Source organism: Cryptotermes secundus, unplaced genomic scaffold, assembly GCF_002891405.2.
Source record: "Cryptotermes secundus unplaced genomic scaffold, Csec_1.0 scaffold329, whole genome shotgun sequence".
Taxonomy (NCBI): domain Eukaryota; kingdom Metazoa; phylum Arthropoda; class Insecta; order Blattodea; family Kalotermitidae; genus Cryptotermes; species Cryptotermes secundus.
The window spans coordinates 485,880-508,273 of record NW_019739945.1 but is presented as its reverse complement, the minus strand read 5'-3'; the positions used below and the strand labels follow the sequence as shown (position 1 = coordinate 508,273).

The 22,394-nt window shown below is 42.9% G+C and overlaps 1 protein-coding gene across 4 annotated transcripts in view; it reads left to right on the top strand.

Moving 5' to 3' along the window:
* Positions 1-22,394, top strand: part of LOC111872080 (GATA-binding factor C) — a 388,402-nt gene that overhangs the window by 100,298 nt on the left and 265,710 nt on the right. For 2 of the 4 annotated variants that reach the window (XM_033754518.1, XM_033754515.1), the window contains exon 3: positions 16,091-17,131. In XM_033754518.1, the coding sequence (XP_033610409.1) occupies positions 16,091-17,131 (1,041 nt within the window). The remainder of the gene's footprint in view (positions 1-16,090; positions 17,132-22,394) is intronic. The other 2 variants (XM_033754516.1, XM_023865623.2) reach the window with 2 other exon arrangements.

Genomic DNA, 22,394 nt, shown 5'->3' with positions numbered 1-22,394 from the left:
CAAAGGTGTTTTAATGACCCTGTATCAGCTGTCATATGTTACGACGCGTCGAGTGGGTTGAAAATTATTCCACTCTGTAGTGGAAACAACTTCGACGGAAACAGTAGCGGCTACCCTGAACATGGAAGCGATACTTTCCTCCGAAACGTCGGTTCACACAAGATCTACACGGCGCCACATCACAGAAAAAGCATTTTTCAGTAGTGGCTTGTTATAGGACACAGGGTCAGACCGAGCACTACTCGGTCTAGTACTACTACTTCTTACGTCCATTGTTAGGCAACGGATCAGTAAACAAGCCTTCTAAACAGTAGAGGCTATGCTTTCTGTGTGATCCGTGCTGAGGTGTTATGTGGGACAAAGACCATGGCTTCAAGTGTCGAGAACTGGGTCGAGTTCTGGAGATGGTAGTCGAAGGTGACTGAGAAGAATTGGAGAACGCTACTACTTCTCAGATACATGCCCTCTATGCTAACCTGCTACATATAAATTGTTCTCCTTCTTCCGTCCTCCATGGATCACAGAGTTTAATTATAGAACGCTCATGCTGGGTTACCGTGACTGAAATTTGCTCGGTGGACCTATAATTATCCGTGATTTCTCTTTATGCCAGTTGCTATGAGCTGGCTTGTGTTTATCCGATTGCTTATTCTGTGCCTTATAAGTCATTGTCTCAGAATTCATTGCGGTTCATACCGGTCCTCAGGGCTTCATCCGTGAAGGCGGAGGAATAGGAGATAATAATGAAGACTCACGGGAGCACCAGAAGGTGAAGCCGAAGAGGTTTGAGAAGAAATGAGAAAAAATGAATTAGTCCTGAATGGAAAGGACACGTAAACGTTACTGTGTAAGCGGTTCCTAAACTATTTGGATCACGGACAACTTGCTGCTTAGGTTTTCTTTAGCCACTCGAATATTAAACAAAATATTGTAGCATGTAGAATCGTTGCTAACTAATGATTCTGTAAACAAAGCCCGTTGCTATGCAACAGATTCCTAACAAGCACCGATAGACTAACTTGAAAGTGGTGTTCTTTACGCGGTCCGTGCGACAGCTGCGTGACACAACAATAGAAGAGGTGTTAGAAGCGGTGTTTTCTATGGATCCGCTCCGAGACTATATCACTCGACCGACTGAGTTGAGTTTATTTAGTGCAGTACAGTGGTGTGGATCGAGTTTATTGGTGAGTGAGTGAGTGAGTTAGAGGACTGATGTGGTTCAGTCCTTCTGAGCCGTTGCTCTTAGAAGCTGGTAACTGAGGTACGGGAATACTTAGGGAACACAAAGTAGGGGGGACGTCCGCTACTGAAAGCAGTTACCAGGCAACGACTGAGAAAGACACAGGAGACAGAGAAGGCTTGAATGAATGAATGGAAGTATAAGGAGTGGGCCATCTCGACCCCTGCACCCCGACCTCAGTGGTCTATTGTACTTCCCCTTTTGATTATCCCTTCAGCAATCCTGCGTTTTGAATTAAACGCAGAATTTTGTACGTGGGGACGTCGAAATAGTCACTTGGTTCCATAAAGTATTGACCCAAGTGACTTAATCTTAAATAAGCTAAGGCCTCACATTCACACAGGATATGTGTGGCTGTTTCATTTTCTTCTTGACACCTCTCACAAGTGGGACTATCATTTAGTCCCAGTCTGAAGACGTGTCCTTTGAGGTGACAGTGTCCTGTAAGTAGTCCCACTACCCATCGTAGCTGGTTCCTGTTTAACTTCAACAGTTCATTCGCTCTTTTAGTAGAAGGTCCTCGTATGAGTCCCTTTGCTTGCCTGAGTCCAGTGAAGACACAGTACAAGCTATAGTGAACTGCAGAGAGTGTGCATTAGCGAGAGTGCTACAGTTGCTGGTAGTTATGTTCTGTAAGTGGTCAGTAAATCCAATTACCAATCCAAACTCCGTCTGTAGTCACCCATACACCAGACAATATTTTACGAATTTTGAATTGAATTAAATCTAGTCAACAGTTACGCAGCCATGACTTTCAAAATGAATATAATGTATAGATTTGGCCATATATGTCACGTTTATTTGAATATAAGGAAATGGACTTGGATCTTAAAGAAGAAGGCGGACCACTTGAAATTTCCTTTGCTGAAGTCGGGCGGTTCGCGGATCATGAGATTGGGAAACTCTGGACTAACCGAATTTTCTTTAAAAGTAGGCAGAATTTTATTGCGTGTGATACGGGCTTGTTCCCATACAAAATCTGATGAGATATATACCTTTGAAGTTCCCAGAAGACCGACTCTAAGCCAGCAACTTGAAACTGCTATTACTTCACAAGGTTCATGTGACCTTGACCCCTGGGTGTATTGATTTAGCGAAAGATTGTTTCCTTCGATACCAACTTCACTTGTGTGTTCTCAACCATAATTGATTATTATCGAAAATTCGATAAAGTCGATAATATTAATCGCACAGATGAGTATAGAATATGCTTCTTGTTCTAGAATTACGGCCTGTGCCGTAGTTCCAGCTCGCGGTTGTAATGTAATGAGGTAGGCTTAGTGCAAGGCAAGGAATTTCCCCTTTGAATGCTTTTAAACCTTAAATGATAACGGTATTAGTGAGCAGATGTTAATATGACTAATATCGTATTTATAAAACGGCTATTGGCCCATCTCCCCTGCTTCATAACGTTAAATATTTAGCGCTAATGATATTTTCTGGAAAAATTTAGAACATAAAATATTTGGCAGTGCAGGAAACAACACCTGTTTCTTCGAGACAGTTCCTTTTTTTTTAACTTATAAACCTAGTATTCTTACACCAAACTAATAAGGTACTTATAAATTTACAACAGCTTTAATATTGTGAAATACAGACCCGTTGCTAGGCAACGACTCGGTGAACAAATTTAAGCGGAAGCGTATGCGCCTATCGATATGACGTCCATTATTAGGTAAAGGGTCACAAAACAAACCTTCTCAACAGCAGAAGCTGTGCTTTCTGCGTGGTCCGTGCCGAGAGGTTATTAAGGGACAAAGTAGGTCGTTTGAGTTGTCGAGAATTGGGTCGAGTTTTAGAGATGGCAGTTGAAGGTGCTTAAGAAAAATTAGCAAGAAATAAATTAGGCGGTACGAAGAAGACTTCATGCTTGATTTGAAGTGATACTGAGACTTTTATGAAAACCGTTACCAGGATACGGCTAGTGAAAAATGAGAATCCTAGTGTGTGTATAACGGTGAACTGTAGTGTGTAGATCAGCGATAGCGCTATATTCCCTGTAGTTCCGAGTTGTTAATATATAAAGTGTCAATAAATTCAGTCATCCAGTCAAAAACCCCGTCTATAGTCACTCCTACACGTGACAATGTAATTCGTTCTTCATTCCAGATCCCAAGAAAAAAGGACATTAAAAGGTCCCAAAGTAAAAAGACCAGAGTTCCTGCGTTCAACTATAGCTGTGGACATTGAACAGTCCATCTGTCGATTAAAAAGAAAATTAGATTACCTGCAGTAAAATTCCAAGCAATTCTTTTTCGTTGCAGGTTTCCCGATTATATTTTTTCTTTGTATATTTCTTTTTCTTCCATGAGCAGTACATTCCCTGCGCATATCAGCCTCCATTCGCTGCTGATATAGTGCAACGTAGCAGGCTGTACGCTGTCTATTTACGGAAGGAAGCCGTCATAGAGGCCCGGTATTATCATATCGTCGGGCTGTATAAATCGNGGGGGGGGGGGGAATATATCTCCGATTTTGAAGGTGCTGTAAAGGACACACGGGTTTCTTCAAGGAAACCACGGTTGAAAATAGTTACGTTCAGGGCCATCAAATATTCATCAGGCCGAGTAAGCCGCTACAGGCCAGCTTCACGGTAAGAATAATATAAGTCCTTCAGTTCGTACCTCACAGGAGACAGATCCGAATCAAGTTTCCCGGCTTCCGAGAGAGAGAAGCAGTACAGGCATCAGAACTCCCGGTTACCGTGACCGGCAAATATTAATAAAAATTTGATTGGTAGTGAAAGAGCGGGAGACCGTATATTCCTGAGGGCGCTCGACTACCAAGATCGGCAAAAATTAATAAGAAAGTCGAAGGAAAATTCGTGTGATGTGTAGTGAAAGAGCGAAGACCGTACATGCCCGAGAGCGCTGTCATAATCCTTTTTCTAATGGACCACTTCATTTCATCACCTTCATAGATTTATAGCCAGCAATTTTATTGTCCCGTTGATTCGTAACCTATTCTTCTGAAGTCAATTTTAACATTGAAGAGTGCCATCTTCTGGGATATAACGCCGTGTATCCGTTTGAAATCAACCGATGTTTCGGAGGAATATGTCGTATTCTTCTTCAGGGTCGAAGGGTAAGCCGATCAAGATGCCATCTTGAAAGCAAGTGGAAATTGGAGCTTCTTTCTTGCCTGGCTTTATCCTCGACCCTGAAGATTGTGGCTTCTGTTCCGCCGGAAGGTCCCTCAACTTTTAACGGAATACATCCTGTGATATCCTAGAAGACAGAACTGTCTTTTTACCACCACAGTGATAACATGAAATCCTACAATTTTAACATTTTTTACATGTATCTTACTAGTGTTGTCATCACATAAGATATTGCTATGTACGTCACTCAGTCATGGAGCTGAGCCCTTCTTGAGAAGCTGCACAATTGTGTAGCTTCTCAAGAACTTCCAAGAATTTTATGAAACCCGAAGGTTCATTACCGTGTTCACAAGAGCCCTCCACTGGTCCCTATCCTGAACCAGAAAAATCCAATCCATACCATCCCATCCTATCTCTCTAAAATCCATTTTAATATTGTCCACCCGCCTACGCCTTGGTCTACCCAGTGGTTCCTTCCTTCTGGCTTTCCAACTAGTATCTTATACGCATTCCTCGTCTCCCCATTCGTGCTATATGCCCTGCCCACCTCATCCTCCTTGACTTGCTCATTCTAATTATACTTGGAGAAGAGTACAAGTTATGAAACTCCTCATTATGCAGTTTCCTCTTGTTAAGAGAATTTGCTGTGAACTTAATTTCGGCACGTGTTTGTTGCACCCCTCTTGTGTTCTATTTTCCCCACATATTTCACTATTAATTGCTGCAAACATTACAAGCTGAGAAGCTAGCCATATTCACGTTTCCCAGGTCCATACGTCAGCACACTTCACGTACTCTGATTTGTTTGTTAGTTGTGACTGAGAGACGAGGTGGCATTGACATCACGACCTTCAGTATGGGACCCGGCATGATTAAGAACTGCTTTATCTCAGATCAGACACTCCGTTATTAGAGAGAGGGGTTGCGCGCTGAATGCAAGGGTGTTGTGGTGCAGTGAATGCCAACTTTGTGATTGGACCTGCCTAATGTATTGCTTAAGGGAGGTCAATCAGTGTTAGAGGGTTGGTACAAAACGAAAGGCTGTTACGTATGAAAGGTGTTGGAGTCGGTGTTGCACTGTGTCGCCTGAATTCTCCTCGTGAGAGGGGAGACAGCCTCTTTCATGGGGGCCAAACGCAGAGGCTTTTCTGGTTTCCCTCGCTCTCTGCAGACTTGCTGGAGCACTACATTAAAATAGACCACAATCCCTTGCTGGTTCATCGTCTGCATTTACTTTTCCATGTACGTAATTCGCTTAGTGGGAGTCCAGCTGGGTCCACTCGGCACGGCGGCCACTGATTGGGCAATTGTACGTGCCCCGGGTGATTATGATGATAGAAAATTTGGTGGAATTAAGATTGGCAAGGAAAATCGAAGTACTTGGAGAAAACCTGCCCCAGCCCCACTTTATCCACCACAAATCCCACTTGGTCAGACCCGGGATCGAACCCGGGCCGCCGCTGTGGGAAGCCAGCGACTAACCCCTTGAGCTATGGCGCGGCCTCCATGTACGTGAAGTCTATGAGAAGGTACTGTAATCTTGCAAAGGTTGATCTCAAAATTTTTCCGGATTTAAACGTTTTCATTCCTCCTAATTGTGGAAAACTAGTTACTGGAGTGCGCTTATCCGTCTGTATCTGTGTGTATTATACCTCGTTATCGACTGAACCGTTGGGCCTATTCCTATTCGGTATTCAAGAGTTTGTCCGTCCAAGAACACTAGTAATGAAGCTAAGCCCTTCTTGAGAAGCCGCCAGTTCTGCAGCTACTCAAGAATTTCCCAACATTTTATGGAAGCCGGAGGTTCATTACTGTGTTTACAAGAATCTCCTTAATTTCCTGCGGAATCAGGTTTTCATTTGTTTTAATGGTTCCCAGATATCTGAACTGTGCCACATATTCGGAACATTTATTAACTGCCTATATGTCGTGATTTTGCCCTGCATTCTGTTGACGAGACAGCAACATGTGCTTATATTTCTCTGTGTTTACTTCTAGACTAACCTCTTTACTGCGTCAATTAAAGTTTCCTTGTTTTTCTTTATGTTATCTATATTATAGCCGAGTATATTCACATCATCAGCATAGTCCAACAGCTGATGTGTCCCATTTAATATTAGTCCTATGTGGTTTTCCTTGACCTTCGAATGGCATATTCTAAAGCAAAGATGAAAAGCAATGGCGATAAAGCATCTCCTTGTTGTATACCATTTTGGATAGGAAAATTATCAGACAAATATTTACCTATAAGGACGTTACTATACGTTTTGTTTAAACATATTTTAATGAGCGTAACTAGTTTCATGGGTATTCCAGACTCTATCAGAATACTGTACAATACTTCCTCCTAACTGAATCATAGGCTTTCTTGAAGCCTATGAATAACTGATGTGCTGTCTCATTGTACGCCCATTTTTTATCCAGTATCTGATGAATGCAGAAAATATAATTATGAGCTGATCATCAACTGCTCAGCCAATTCTTTCTTCCAAATATAATTAATGAGTTCATGGTGTTCAAAAAGGCACTAACTTCGCCGACAAGCGGCGGTCGCTTGGTCGGTATAGTTCGCTTGCGGACTACAGGCTACGAAGTTTATTTGTTCTGTTGTTTGTTTGTTTGTATGGTGCTCAGAACGTAATACGAGTATTTCACCTTCTGCTTGAATAAGTTCTGTCGGAATTTGCTCACTGCCTGGAGAGTTATACCTTTTCAATTTTGCAATTACAATTTCAACCTCACAAGGGCTAGGATCAGGTACTAGCGGCCTAGCTGTATGTATTTTTATCTGCGTAAGGCCACTGGTCTTACGTACACTCAATAACTGAGTCGATTATGTTGAAGCTGGCTTCAGTGGTGAGACTGATTTCAATTTTGTTCCTCAGTGAACAGCCAAAAATTATCCATTTAGCAGCAGTCGATTTCGTTTGCGAGCTGACCTCCGTAGACAAGATGCATTGTATTTGGGAAAGTACCTTCAAGATTTCTGCACTGTCTTCTCGTATCCTCTACAATTAATACAATTTCACAGTCTTCTTATGTTACAAAGCCGAATAAATTATACGCTTGAGAAAACACTCAATAAAGGTTTAATTAATCACAGAACTCAACTTGGAAATTCCACTTCCGGCAATTGCACTTGTTGTCTAGAACTGTGAACACTCGATTTCCCATTTCCTGTAGTTAACAAAATGGCGCCTTGTAAATTGACGAGCCTCTAAACCAACATTCACGTAATTAGACTGTTCGCTGACTGACGAAATCTGACTGATCAACAAATATTTCGAGTGTCTGGATGACTTGACTAAAGTCCTGACTGATAAGCTAACAGAACTGCTAAGTCCGAAGCCCAATCTTATGATGCATGAAGCAAGTTTTGGCAGCCTAAAACAGAGCACAGTCGGTTTAGCAGCTGGCTACGCTCTGGACCACTGAGGGGTCGGTGTTCTAGTCCCGGTAGGATCAAGAATTTTATTTTCTCCACGTCGTCCAGTCCGGCTCTGGTGTCCCCGGGGTAAAGCAGCTGGGGCGTGAAGCTGATCACTCACCTCAAACTAGTGCCAAGGTAAAGAAAATGTGGATCTAGACATCCACTCCTCCATACGCCTTCACGGCATAGTGCTTACTTAGTTAAGCACAGGAACAACTTAACCTTTTTTAAGATTCATTTTACTCCATGTGGCCACAAGCACACTCCCCCACGCCCCATCCCATGTAGGATCATTCCTACGTTAACACGTTTCATTCGACCTCACATATCCTATTCGAATTAATTATCAGAATTTAACAATTGTCAGCTTCAAGGACACGGCTTTTCCTAATGCAGAGTGCTCCAAATTAAGGGCCTTAGAAAATTTTATTGAAAAGGAGCTTTGAGAAAATTACACAGTTGGGAACTTCAGGATTTATTCACCCGCTATTTATTAATATGATGAAATGAGGGGAGATGTGCTGAACAGGACATGCAGCACGTTTGGCAGAAAGTTTTTGTAAGAAAACCCGAAGGAAAGAGGTCCCTTGGAAGACTAGGCATTCACAGGAGTATAATATTAAAATGTATGATAAAGGAATAAGATGTTACTGCGAGGACTGAAATAAGCGGGCTCAGAATGAGTCAAGGGGTGGGCCCTAGTGAACACGACAGTGAATCTTTGGGTTCCAAAAAATGCTGAAAATTTTTTGACAACCCAAGCAACTATTAGCTTCTGAGAGAAGGGTTCTGTTCCGTGAAGTTGGTCAAAAGCTTTCAGTAAGAGAAATACTGTTTTGTTTCCTTTTATATATTTCAACGCAATTAGATGTTTCAAAATTCTGTAACAACCGTAGGTATATTGCATCATCACATGCTTCGCCTTCTCGCCCTCCCGACATGAGATTTTTGAAAATGAAGATATTGCAGTGGCAGGAAGCAGCATTTTGGGGCGGCAGCAGCATAATTTTGATAATCCTAGTATTGTATGTATGTTGTGATTAATTAAGCAATTTCGAACTAAAAAATTTTTCAAGTTCTGAGCTATAGAGAATTTAAATTTGATCAGTTTAAATCGAATCGAACATATTGTAACTATCAAATAATTTGCTTGAAAACAGGGAAGAACAAGAAAATGTATAGACGTTTCGGAGGAGCCTGCTTCTTCCAAATATCGGTACTACAGAAAACTCAAATTACTTTCATAAATATACCAACAGATATAAAAGAGCTCAACATATGCAATGTTACATCCTAATATAATAAGCTGCTTTAGTATGAAGTCAATATAAATATCAAAATAATTATTCACGTAAGACAATATATCAAAATATACATAAAATACATCAAAAAATCCCTTAAAATTTTTAATTTCTACCAAATTACACTACGTAACACCATATAATTAAACTTTGCTAATGCTGAGACGACGGCTCAAATGACTTGCGCAGTATCCGTAGGCTAGTATCTGCCAGCTTAGTATCTTGACATAGGTCCAGATCAATTCCTTCCACATCCTTTTCAGTCGATTATTCGACGCTAAATGGCATGAGATACAGAGCCATTAAATTAAAGCATAAATAAATAAAATCATCAGGAAAAAACTTAGCCGGCGAGCCCACGATCAGGTACACAGCAATTGCCCAGGGTGACAAGGGCGGCTAAGAACATGAGGGGTTTCCAGTTGCGAACTTCTGAGGAAACACAAAGCAGGGCGCCATGTTATTTACGCCGTAACCTGAACCCTCTCAACCAGAGGACCACTCGAAACCTCTTGTTTCATTTTCCACACTGTCAGCTGATTCTAATCAACAGACCAAACCAGGTTCATGTGCTCCTCTAAGAGAGAGAGGGCTGCTTTCCTTTGATGAGGCAGAGCTCACAGCGTTCTGACAAATGGGAACTTTCTCCTTCTGCTTAATTAAGCACCACATCATGAAGACGTGTAAGTTCGTGTAGTACTATTATTACCGCTGTTGGTATAGCTGGATTTCCAAGGGCTGGAGTTCGAGTCCCAACTGGAGGAAGATTTTTCACCTCTCCACGTCGCATCCAGCCTCCTATCCAATGGGTACCGGAGTTCTTTTCCCCATGGGTAAAGTTGCCGGGGCGTAAAACTGGCCACTCAACAACTAGTTCCGATGTCAAGAATTTGTTGATCTATACAACCACTCTTCCATATGTCTTCATGGAGTAGTGCTCAATTAGGCACGACTTTACCTAATTGCTTCTGTGCTTAGAAGAAGGCGAGTTGTCAGCTTCAAGTTACCACCGCTTTAACCCAAGGAAAATATTTCCGGAACTCATTCGATAAAGGCTGTAAATCGAGAGAAGAGTAATATTCCTCTTCCCAGGAATCGAACCCCAATCTTTCAGCCCGTAGCCAGTTACATTACGCCTAATGGATACTCTGTTTTGGCTTGTACTTGAATTGATCGTTATACCTATCTTCTGGTCTTTCGTCTGCCTATTTCTTTGTCCGTGGCTCTTTGTTAGCCTCTTTTTCTTTATCACTTCCTATACACGGTTTTGCAAGTGACATTATCAAGTCATGTCTCAACAGATTTGTGGAGCCAGAACCAGCTCCAGTCGCGGTCTGATTTCAGACAGTCTTTCCCAACGTTCTTTGTGGCTTCCTTCAACTTCTTGGTCGTGATTTTAGAATACGTAGTAGACTGGTCTAGTGGTCAGAGTTCCTGGCTAAAGATCCAAAAGTCCCGTTTTCGATTCCCGGTGCTACAAGTTTTTCTGAGAAGTAGTGAGTCTGGAACGGGGTCCACTATGCTACAAGCCGGAAGGTCGCGGGTTCGATGTTGAAACCTCGACGTCTCACAACCCTATGGGCCTCCACGGCCTCTTGCAGGGGTAGATTTTTTTGAGCTCGTAGAAGTCAAGAGACTGTCTTCGCCTTCTCGAACACTGGGATCATGAGTTTGAATCCCACTTAAGGCATGTATATCTCTGCTTTGATTCTGTGTCTGTGTTGTCCTGTGCAGACAGCGGTCTTGCGGGGGCTGGTCTCCCGTCCGACGAGTTCTACCGAGTATCTTAGGATTAGGAAACTGAGGTGAAACGAAGCATTTCACGGATGCCCTACGAGAGAGAGAGAGATGTCGTAAATTCATTCCGTAATTTGCATCTGAATATGTCATCCTTCCGGTCTGTCTGAATATTTAATAAAGTACATATGTATAAATATAATGTTATGTGTTAAATTACATTTGTGTAAAACCTAGCCTCTCACAGCTGCGTTTGATAAAATGTTCATGAGTAATCCAAAACAAATACAATGCAAATGATTACAAGGCGCTGTGTTATTCCCTAGTCGCCAGTTTTCTGGATTCGCGAGTCGTGTGTACAGGAGCGCCTGGTACTGCGGCCTCAGATGTGTCTGTTTTACTTACTCCTGATGATAGCTGAGTGTGGATTTAGGGACTGAGGGAAGCCGAAGAAAATCTGCCCCCGTGCCACTGTGTCCACCACAGACTCCACATGGACTACCCTGGGATCGAGGAGCTACGGGTTGGGCGACAGGAATTCGATTACTGATGGGGAAAAGTCATTTTTCTGTACTCCAGAGCGTCTAGACTGGTTCTAAGGTCCAGCCAGCTTCCTGTCCAATGGAATCGGGGGCTCTTTCCTTTGGGGTTAAAGCGGCCGAGGCGTTAAGGTGACCGCTCATCTACATCTAGTTCTGAGGTCAAGAATGTTGGAGCTATACCTCCATTCCTCCATACGTGTTCTTTGCGTGGTGCTTAATTAATTCAGCACAAGGGCAACTTTACGTTTCTGTAACCTATCCTAGGTTGGAAGCCCAGGCTATGACCCGGCCCTCAGCTTACGTGACCTGTGTTGAGACGAAAACAGTGAAGTAACATCTTTCTAATTGTCGGGGACTTCAAGAATAATTCTCCGCGTTATTAGCTTAACGTGGGGCAGGTGCATTGTGACGTCATTAGGACCAGGTGACTCGGTGCTGTGGGTCTCTCCTTGTGCCATAATAAAATATAGGCGGAAGGAGCTGCAGCGGCTGTCTCCAGTCACTCGCAGTTATGGCGGACGCAAGGTGTACAGCCGAGGTACAGTCAGAGACACACTGCAAAACACTTGTCTTCTAGGTCCTCACTGCTGAAGTTTAATATATTAAATTAATAACTTTCAGACTGTCGAGCGCATTTTATTCTGGCTTTTTTAAGGTCATTACAATCTCAAGTTTGCTTCAAAGTCAAATTGAATTTTATCGGATTCCTTAAGAATAGTTTTTTTTCCCCTTTTTGGCGCTACAGCCCCGATTTTGGTTTTGGCCTATCTCCATGAAACCCTCCGTTTCACTTCGGTTTTTCTAGATCTTACACATTCGGTAGGACTCCTTGGGCGGGTGATCAGCTCGTCGCAAGGTCTCTACCTGTACACAAACATAGAAAAACGCACACACTTACACACAAACACTAAACGTCCATACCTGAGTTGGATTCGAACCCACGATCCCGACTTCAGAGCAAGCGAAGACCTCTCGGCTACCGTGACCGGCTAAGTGTAGTTTATCTTGTAAAATATTTTGGAACACAACTCAAAATATAGACGTAATTTAAACTGCAACATTTGTCTGAACAGTGTCCTCTTATGAAGTAAGTTACATTTATTTAAAGTAGGGAAAGGATATACTTACTCCATATCACGTATAGAGCTAGTCTCTGTAAACATATTGTCACATTCATTAGTGACTAGAAACGCGGTTCGGATTGGTAATTGGATTTATTAACCACCTTGAGGTCGTAACTACAAATAATTACTACACTATCGCTGCCTTACAAAATTTACAATCACTCCGCACTAGACTTCTGTTTGTTTCCACTAGTCTTCACTAGTCGTTTACTAGCAACGGATTTATAACACAGGAACTATAAAACTCTCACTAAATTACACACTCCCAATATCAATGTACTACAGCACATGTAACGTCACACACTAAGTCTTCTAATTCTTCTTCAGGCCACACTGCTGTTCCCTTGGAACTTCGGAACTCAAGTCAACATATTCTCTCATATACTCTCGGCACGAACCACGCACAGAAAACACAGTTCTAGTGTTTTGTAGTGCAGACCACACAGGAAGAACTTTTCACGTGTCAGACTGCGTGTGGCGCGAACGACATAGAAAATACAGCGTCACCTATTGTTGCGTGTTGGACCATATATACAGAGCTGTTGCCTGGCAGCGCGTTGATCAAATCAAATCAAATCAAATAACCACTCCAAACTTTCGCCTGCAGCTTCTTTCCAGCCGTCTCGCGATTCTGCTCACATGATAATCGCTTGGCTTCTTGGTATAGGTCAGAAGGGGCTGAAGGGAGTACAATGGGCAGCCTCGATGACTGTGATCCTCACCTTCAAAGATGGCTGCATTCTGCACAATGTAATAAGTACACGTCCGCTGACAATGCGTCATGCTGATGCCAGAGACCATGAAGTTATAAAGTGGCTTTCAACCGCTTTTACCATTTAAAGCTTAGTGGTTACTATATGTACCACCTGCTTTGACACACCAGAATTCTGCCTATTGCTCACTATATATACATGTGTTCTCACAATAAATAGCGTCTGTTTTCCCAAAGAGCGTCAGCCGGCTGGTCTAGAGGAGACGTAATGTGTTTCCTATGAGGTACGAACTGATATATTTTTTAGACGGAACTATAAAATATGGCCATGAGCCCCGCGGGACTCGGACAGAGAAAGACTGCGAGACGAGGACCAGTTATAAACGACAAACCATTCATCTCGTCAGAGAGGGCGCCCAACATAAAAAAACTCGCAACTGCCTGACAGTAATAAAAATTTAGTCTTGGGACCCAGGTGGGGGCTTCATATCTGGAGAGACTGGCCGACTGGCCGTCCTTAACAAGACTTTGACTACATTTCTCAGACCAACCAATTAAATTGAAATCCGTATTCAGCGAGACAGACTGCAGTGGTTTTCAGTTACATTACTTCGAGTTTAGGCATCCGTAGGCCTAATTGTAATAGTCGTTAAGGAAATGTATTCACGCACGGAGGCCTTGTTGTTGCTGAAAGTCATTACTTCTGTTTACAAGTTCCGGAAAGTAGCAATTACTTTCTCACAGCAAGACCTCGTGTTGCTGAAGCATCATCAAATAGGCTTGTAGTCACTGTGTCACTTAAAGTGGCATATAGTGTAAAACATGTATTTCCATTTTCAGATTTTGTATGCCTCTTGTTGTTCTTATTGCTGAAAGCCATTAGTTCTATTTACAAGCTGTAGGAAGTAGCAGTTGCTTTCTTATAGCAAAGCCACGCGTTCCTAACGCGTCTGCAGTACAGTCCCTGTGTCGAGTGGGGTGACGTCTAGAATTAGGAAATGGAACTTAGCTGTCAAGGAACAACATTGACGAAAGGAACGAAAATTTATGTGTTGTTTCTCAAATAGGAAATGAAATTTGAGAGAAACTATGTTCATAAAAAGAGTTATGTAAAGCTGTGCAGTGCAATGGAAGTAATCCGATATTTCGGAGGAACATATCGCTCCCATTTTCAGGGTTTAAGATTAAGCAAAATAAGAAACCAGCACGAAGCAGACAGCACCGAACTACATGGCGTTTTATCACAGAAGATAGAAGGATTCATAATAACCGATAAGAGAACCTCATATCCAGCATTTGTTCATATAACTTCAGGTTGCTTCTTGTGGTTAAAGCTCAAGACACAGACGTAATGATATAGAAAAAATGTCATCTTTAGTGTGCTCGAACCCACAGTCTTAGTGGACTCAGATTTACTGTTCTTTTGTAACACTTAAAATTCCGATACAGCGGCGGCGCGGTCTAAGGCATGAACTGTTCTCCTGCTTGAACACTGGGGTCGTGGTTTCGAATCCCACTCAAGAAATGGATATCTGTGAGTGCGTGTATTCCTATGTTTGTGTGTTCTGCTTGTGTATATAGTAGTCAGGCAAAGGGCTCATCTCCCTTCCATGGAGCCCCACCGTATGTGTAAAAGATTAAGAAACTGAAAACGCCGCCAAGGTCCAACAAAGGGCTGTAGAGCCATAGATGGATGGATGGATGTACAGATTACAAGAAAGCTAGAAACGAAATTTATTCCTGTACTTAATGTCAATTTGAAATATTTTAATAGTGATATTGTAAAGAAGTGGCATGTTGTGTCTTTTCTTGAACTCCGGATGATATGCATCAATTAGTAACAAGGGTCCTAGTCATTGTCATTAGTCCTGTTTAAAATATTTACTTGGAATCCAGGAATGTTTGAGATGTTATGTGGAAGTAGAAGCTTCATTTTCTAACCTTTCCCTATTTATTGAAAGGAAATTTTTGTTGGCCCACATTCTTGCTTCGCCTAAAGGCCTGCCTTCTTCATTATTCTCTTGTTGAATGTTGTCAGAGGAAGAGATCCCCGTGAAAGCATCTGACAAGTTGAAAATTGACTGATTTTATGTCATTAACAAAATAAAAGAGAAAAAAATACAAAAGGAAGGATGACTATCATAATTCAATTCACTAACAATACTAATACATTATTTAATTAAATAAATGAAGGAAAGTCGTAGTATAGACATTAGTCACATCAGATGTCCTGTAATTATGCTGGGATAGACAGCGACTATACACTAAAGAGGTATATTCCACAAACCAGGTTATATTAGTGTACAGTAGGGAAGCAACGATAGTCTGTTTGACTGCTGTTACAGTCCAATTGCCATCGAGTCGTCAAAATTTGTTTTCGAAAGGAAAAACTATTTTAACTTGGTAGTGTGTACATACACATACATGGAAATTGAAGCAAATGACAAACCCTGATCACATGAGCTACAGAAACATCTCTCATACGTTGGTACACCTTAAAAACTCTTAACTGAAATGATTAGATACTAACAGATTTGCACCTTTTCTTCTGACGTCTAACTGTTTGGATTCTAAATGTTCGTGGACAAAGATCCACGTCTCAGAGCATGTTTTGCGATAATGTTCTCGGACACCCAGAAACCTATACAAGGCCGAGGGATGACCACATGAATACATTTGGTCCAAGTTTAAGATTACATGGAGCTTCAATATTACTCCCTCCCTTTCCAATACAATTCTACTTCGTGGTGATATATTTCTGTTTGTCATATCTTCTTGGGATATTGTTGTGGGCATTCTTGTAATTGGTATCTGAAGATTACGTGCGTACAAATTGAACAGGACTGTTGCAGAGTTCCGAACCCTGAGCAGGTTGAGTGCTGATGAATATGCATCGTGTTTCAGCAGCTGCCGCCGCGCGGATGTCCGCCGGAAGTCAAGTGTGCCGGCCTCACTTCCACCACACGCCATTGCACCCGTGGCTGACCGACACCACCAAGACCATGGTGGGCCACGGTTCCGCCTGGTGCAGTCCTTTTGGCACCGGTTCCAGTGGCAGCAGCGGTACCACCAGCAACTCCACAGACGAGAAGCCTCCTTCCCTCTCCCCCGCCAGCACTTCCCACCACTCCACAAGCGCGGCGGCACACCATCTCTTCAGCTTCCCACCCACACCCCCTAAGGACGCCACCCCCGACTCTGTGACGGCTGCCAGCACGGCTCTCACGAGCTCGGCTGCTGCGACTTCTTCGGCGACTTCTGCCTCCGTGGATTACCAGAACGCCGCAGCAGCTGTCGCGCATGCGGCAGCAATGGGCGTCGCCTTCATGCACCACCAGGACACCACGGGGTCGAGCCTGTGTGGCAGCAACAACAGCTCTCTCGACATCAAACCGGGCGTCAATATGCTGAACAGCTCTGTCTCCGCGGCGGGGACTTGCCCCGGGGGAGCCAATGCCTCTGGCGGCGTCAAGCAGAGAGAAGGTACATCGTCCACGGCTTCGAATAATAGTTCCGCTTTTTCTACATCATCTTCCGCCGCGTCTCCTGCGGAAGCGTCTCCAAGAGACTCGGCGTCCTCTCAGCACCTGAGTGTGCCCCAGCAGCTCCACAGTTCCTCCTCCGCCCTCCACCCACAGCCATCGCATGGCATGAGTAGTCAGTCGCATCATTACCCTCCGCCGCCACCCCTGCAGCCATCCCCCTATCACCACGACACCGGAAGTGGATCCACCCCGTCGTATATGAGTTATCCTTCCCATCACCTGAATCACCATCACCTGAACCACCACGGTATGTCCCACCATCATCACCCTGCCGCCATGTTTAGCACCAAGTCTCTGTCGGGGCACCACCAGATGGTGTCCGGATCTCCGGGTGTCGCTGGAGCAGGTTCCGGGGCCGCGAACTCGAAAACGTCCAGAACGAAATCCAGGTCGAGCGCCGGTAAGAAATGCGCACAAGGAGACGCTAACAGAAATAACAACTACTCGTAGCCTGGCAATATAACCCGTCTTGCTGTAGTGGTGTTGGGCTCTCTGTCGCTTCTGCATTGCCAGTTTCACACAGACTCTCGTGCTCCCTTGCTCTTGTACTGTCTCTCAATGCAGTTTGCTCGTGACTCACGGGATTCTGATTACGCTTATCTCTTCCACGATTATTATAGATTCGGCCACCAAATAAATAATTTATCACAAATCTCATAAAATATAATGAAATCTGCGCATGCCCCATGTACTTTTGTACGTAAATTTCGTTCTATAAGGAAGATTTACGTTTGAAACATAAAAAAAGTCTTTCAATATATTTCAAAATTCATTTCTGTTAACAGAGTTTTATTCTCTTATATAATCGTATTACATCGACCGTCTCTGTGGTCTAGTGGGCAGAGTTCCTGGCTACAGATCCAGAGGTCCCGGGTTCGATTCCCGGAGATACCAGATTTTCTGAGAAACAGTTTGTCTGTAACGGGGTCCACTCAGCCTCGTGAGGATAATTGAGGAGCTACTTCAAGGAAATAGCGGCTCCGGTCTAGAAAATCGAGATTAAAGGCCGTGAGGATCCTCTGCTCGCGACATCCTCTATCCGCTATAGTTGGCACTATCTTGGCCGACAAACGGCGGTTGCTCAGTCGGTATAGTTCACTTGCGGACTACAGGGCACGGGGTTTTTAATTTTTTTTTTGCGGACTAAGGGCACGGAGTTTTTTAGTTTTTTTTTTGCGGACTAAGGGCACGGAGTTTTTTAGTTTTTGTTTTTATATATTACATCAATATTTATATTTCCTTTTTAAAATAGGGCCACTTCCGAAACGCAGAGATCCTCAAAGGATGGACAGACGTTTCAAAATCATCTGAATGTTGCTTCCAGTTTAGTTGATGCATGTTTATAAAAAAGGAAATTAAAAACAAGGCTCTGACATCTGTGTGAAATGGCCATATGGAAGAGTTGCACATTTTTAACAGCACACACAATATGAATATTTTTGTCGTTGGAATGGTTTTTGTGTGTGTGTGTGTGTTTGTGTGTCTTTTCACACTTCTATACACGCACATATATCTCTTTTATCTCATCTTTCAAGCTCTTGGTCTAACCAGTAAACTTACATCGGCAGGCAAACTGTCCGTTTCGGAATCACCTCTATATTCATAACAGTGGAACATGACCTGCTGTACAGACCCAGTCAGTGATACACAGTTTGACATCACCTGCTACAAAATGTATTAATATTTATTTAAATATTTACATTTTTGTGACTAATTGAATAAGTATCTGTAATGCTAAGCTGGGGGGCACGCGGTAGCGTAGTTGGTTGAGACACTATGCTACAAGCCGGAAGGTCGCGGGATTGACTCCCGATGGGGTGGGTTTTTTCAATTTACATAATGCTTCCAGCTGCATTATGACCCTGGGCTCGACTCAGCCTCTAACAGAAATGAGTACCAGGAATACTCCAGGGGGTAAAGGGCGGCCAGCGAGTAAGGCTGACAACCTCATCGCCATCTGTGAGCCGATTGTCTAGAAAATTTGGGATCCTCGACGTCTCACAGCCCTATGGGCTTCCACGACCTGTCACAAGGATAGCTTTAATTTTTTTACTTTTTAATGCTAAAATATAAAAGTAAAGCTATCCCTGTGACAGGTCGTGAGGGCCCATAGGGTTGTGAGACGTCGAGGCTCTCACATTTTCTCTAAACAATCATAGATGACGATAAGGTTGTCAGCCTTACGCACTGAATAAATATCTATAAATTGAAAATATCACCACAATGTGCAAATTTAGTGTTCGTTTTCACACTGTACGTAAGGAACGCAAAGGCGCCGATGCGACCATAGAACCTCTTATGTTAGCCTACTTTCCGTGTACGTCTCAGGTAGCTATTGAACTTATATTGGCTAATCCACGGGATGCAGTCTCAGTGAAGAACTTGCCTGTAGGACCTGTAGTTCACCACTGGGATGGAAATAACGAGCCCTGAGACCGATATTTAGGATGAAAATAACATTAGGAGAATTATGGAATATTATAAAGGGCTGCTGAAGGAAAATCTTAACATAGGGGGAGGCTATACAGAGTCACACAAAGGATAACTTAGATAATTTGAACTCAATAACGACTATGGTGATGAAACCGAGGATGGTGACATGAGCAGCATATGCAGCGCGGATGGGAGAGTTGAGAAATGAATATAAAATTATAGTCGGAATATCCAAAGAGAACACTTGGTAGAACTAGATGTAGATGGGAGGGTAATATTAATATGGATATTACGGGAATTGGGTGAGCAGTGCGAACTGTATTAATGAAATGAAATGAGGAAAATTTGGATGAGATAAACACAGTCACTTGTATACAATACTTGGTTTCTGGTCTTCACATATGTTTTTTGTTATCAAATTAGCATGAGCAGTCATGTAACATAAGCAGAGAGAAGAGAAAGAATTGAACACAGGATTTTCATCCCGAAACACGCAGGACCGATTTCGGCTCGGAATTATTAGTTTTCTCTGCCTAGTAATTAAATAGGCTTATATGTTTGGTGAACAGCGTCATGTACAGTTAAATGTAGGGCCGACTTTCCTTTCCTTTGAACTACAGAGTGTCCTCTCTCCATTATCTATCATCTTTGGTCAAAATATTATCTATGTCACAGTTTTCCTTCTCTCATGCAGTAGGACCTCTCTTCCTCTGTTTTTTTGCAGATTGTGTAAACGTTTTATCGCTTCGTTCCTCGCATGTTACATTTGACAGTAGAGTAGGTCTAAATGTATTTTGTTTGTGTTTGAATCTAGAATTTTATTTCTTCATACATTCTAACAAATAAGCTAACAAACACAGTACTCGTTGTTACATATATACAAATTACTTATTCTCTTATTTGTATTTTAATATCTGTTGCTTTCACAGCAGTGATGTGTCTTGTTGTGGCCTTGTATAATAGAGCGCCTTTGCATACCAGAATTTCGGAAGAAGATACACAATGAAGAATGTCATCTTATTGGATGTGGCTCCGTGTAGATCTTGTGTGAACGACGTTTCGGAGGAACGTATCGCCTCCACATTCAGGATAGAAAGATCCCCGAGCGAGGAACCAGCGAGAGCAGGTGGCTGCAGGCTGAGCCACCAGTCGAAAACAATCAGCTATAGCCGTGAAAACCTCAAATCTTACATCATACTTATTGATTCTCTTACTTTTTGAATAATGTGACGAAGTAACTGATTCCCTGTCACTTAAATAGCAACAATTCTGTGGCTGGCACAACACATTTCTCAACATTTGACATGAAATATACCAATATGATTGATTACGAATCTGAATTAGATTTAATGTTACACCTTCAGGGTATCCTGAATATGGGGGTGATGTATAACACACGAGATCGAAATATGAGTACTTTTTTTCTCGTGAAATTTGGGATAACGTAAAATTTCTCTTTTCGGATCAATTACATTATAACGTTTTTGCGCCCAACGTCTATAAAGGCAGGGGAGCAAGATTTCAGTCTGTAAAATCAACACGCTAGTCTCTGTCGCCATTATCATAACCATCATTACTGGCGACCTTAATAAAAGCCCAGTCGTATCCTTTGGTCAAGCTCGTTTATATTTTAGGTAAAATACAGGATTTATAAATGTTCTACGTATAAACCTTTTTTCTTATTCTAATATGTTTTGTTGTCAGTATTGTTATTAGGTTCGCAGACCGAATTTTTCGCACCGTATCGAAATGAATTCGATTGTCCTGACAGTTATGAAGTCTTAAGCGGCCTCCGTAGTCTAGGGGTAACGTTCCCACCTCATGACTCAAGGTACGCGGTTTCAAACCCGGCGGAGGTCGTGGAATTTTTAAGGGCGGAAAAATTAAGGGAACAAGTCCTCCGGGAGGGACTTTAAGCCGTGGGTCCCGTGTCGTAGCTTTACGGCACGTAAAAGAACCTCATGTCTCTAGGAGACCTCTGAGCTAAATTTGGCAAAATGTTTCCCGCCCAAAGTAATTTCGAATGCCTCCTGTAGATGGGGAAGTATTAGATACCACTGCCAGTAGAAGGTTGAAACCTCGCTGGCAGAAAGGGGCTAGTTCCTTTCTTACCTTTATTCTGCAGCTGCCAATTCCGAAGACTCAACTCAGTTCAAACCCCGTACACCCAAGCTGATATCCTGGCAAGCTGAAGTCTCGAAACTTGGCTCCTCACTTCACTCTATGCTGCTGAACACTCTTTTGTAACTACTTTGCACGGATCACACAGAAAGCACAACCCCTATTATTAAGGAGGCGTGTTTACAGATCCGTTGACTAGCAATGGAAGTCCTATTGTTGCGCGCGTTTGCTTCCGAGGATCTGTGTTTCCCGAATCGTTGTCTAGCAGTGGGTAAACACGTCATAATATTGTAGGGGCCAATCAGCATTATAGAATCCACACACAAAGCTGTTACCTAAATTAGGCGACGGAAGATAATAACTGCGCCATTCTTGACCTCGGAACTATAGTTGAAGGCGCGAGGTCAGCTGCACTCCCCGATTGCATTATCAGCGGATAAAGAGCCCCCGGTACCCATCGGTTAGGTAGTTTGGTGGGCCCCAGAGCCGGTCTGGACACTGTGGAGAAGAGATTTTTTTTGCATCTGTCGGGAATCAAACCCCGGTCGTCTATTCAGTCGCTATGCCGACTGAGCTATCCCGGCTCCCAATAGAGCAGAAGTGGATAATAAATTGGAAATAATAATGTTGAAGCAAATGTTCGTGACGTAATTTAGAGTGCTCTCCGGATATTTGCCTGAAGGTTTTGAAGAAAACCACGAAACTTCGCGAATGCAAAAAAGAGAAAATAGCGCTAACCACATAACGGCGATGTTCAGTTGACTGTGTAAAAATATGGAATTTAGACAATTAATTGTATTTTTTATTATCGAGGGGGACACGCGGTAGTGGTTGAGGCACTATGCTACAAGTCGGAAGTTTGCGGGTTCAAATACCGATGAGGTCATTGGATTTTTTTTTCAATTGACCTAATCCTTCCGGCCGCACTATGGCCCTGGGGTTCACTCAGCCTCTAACAGAAATGAGTACCAGGAATTAAATAATTTTCCTGGGGAGTAAAGCACGGCCGGCGCGTAAGGCTGACAACCTTACCGTCATCTTTGAGCCGATTGTCAAGGTAATGTGGGACCCTCAACGTCTCACAACTCTATGAGTCTTCATGGCCTGTC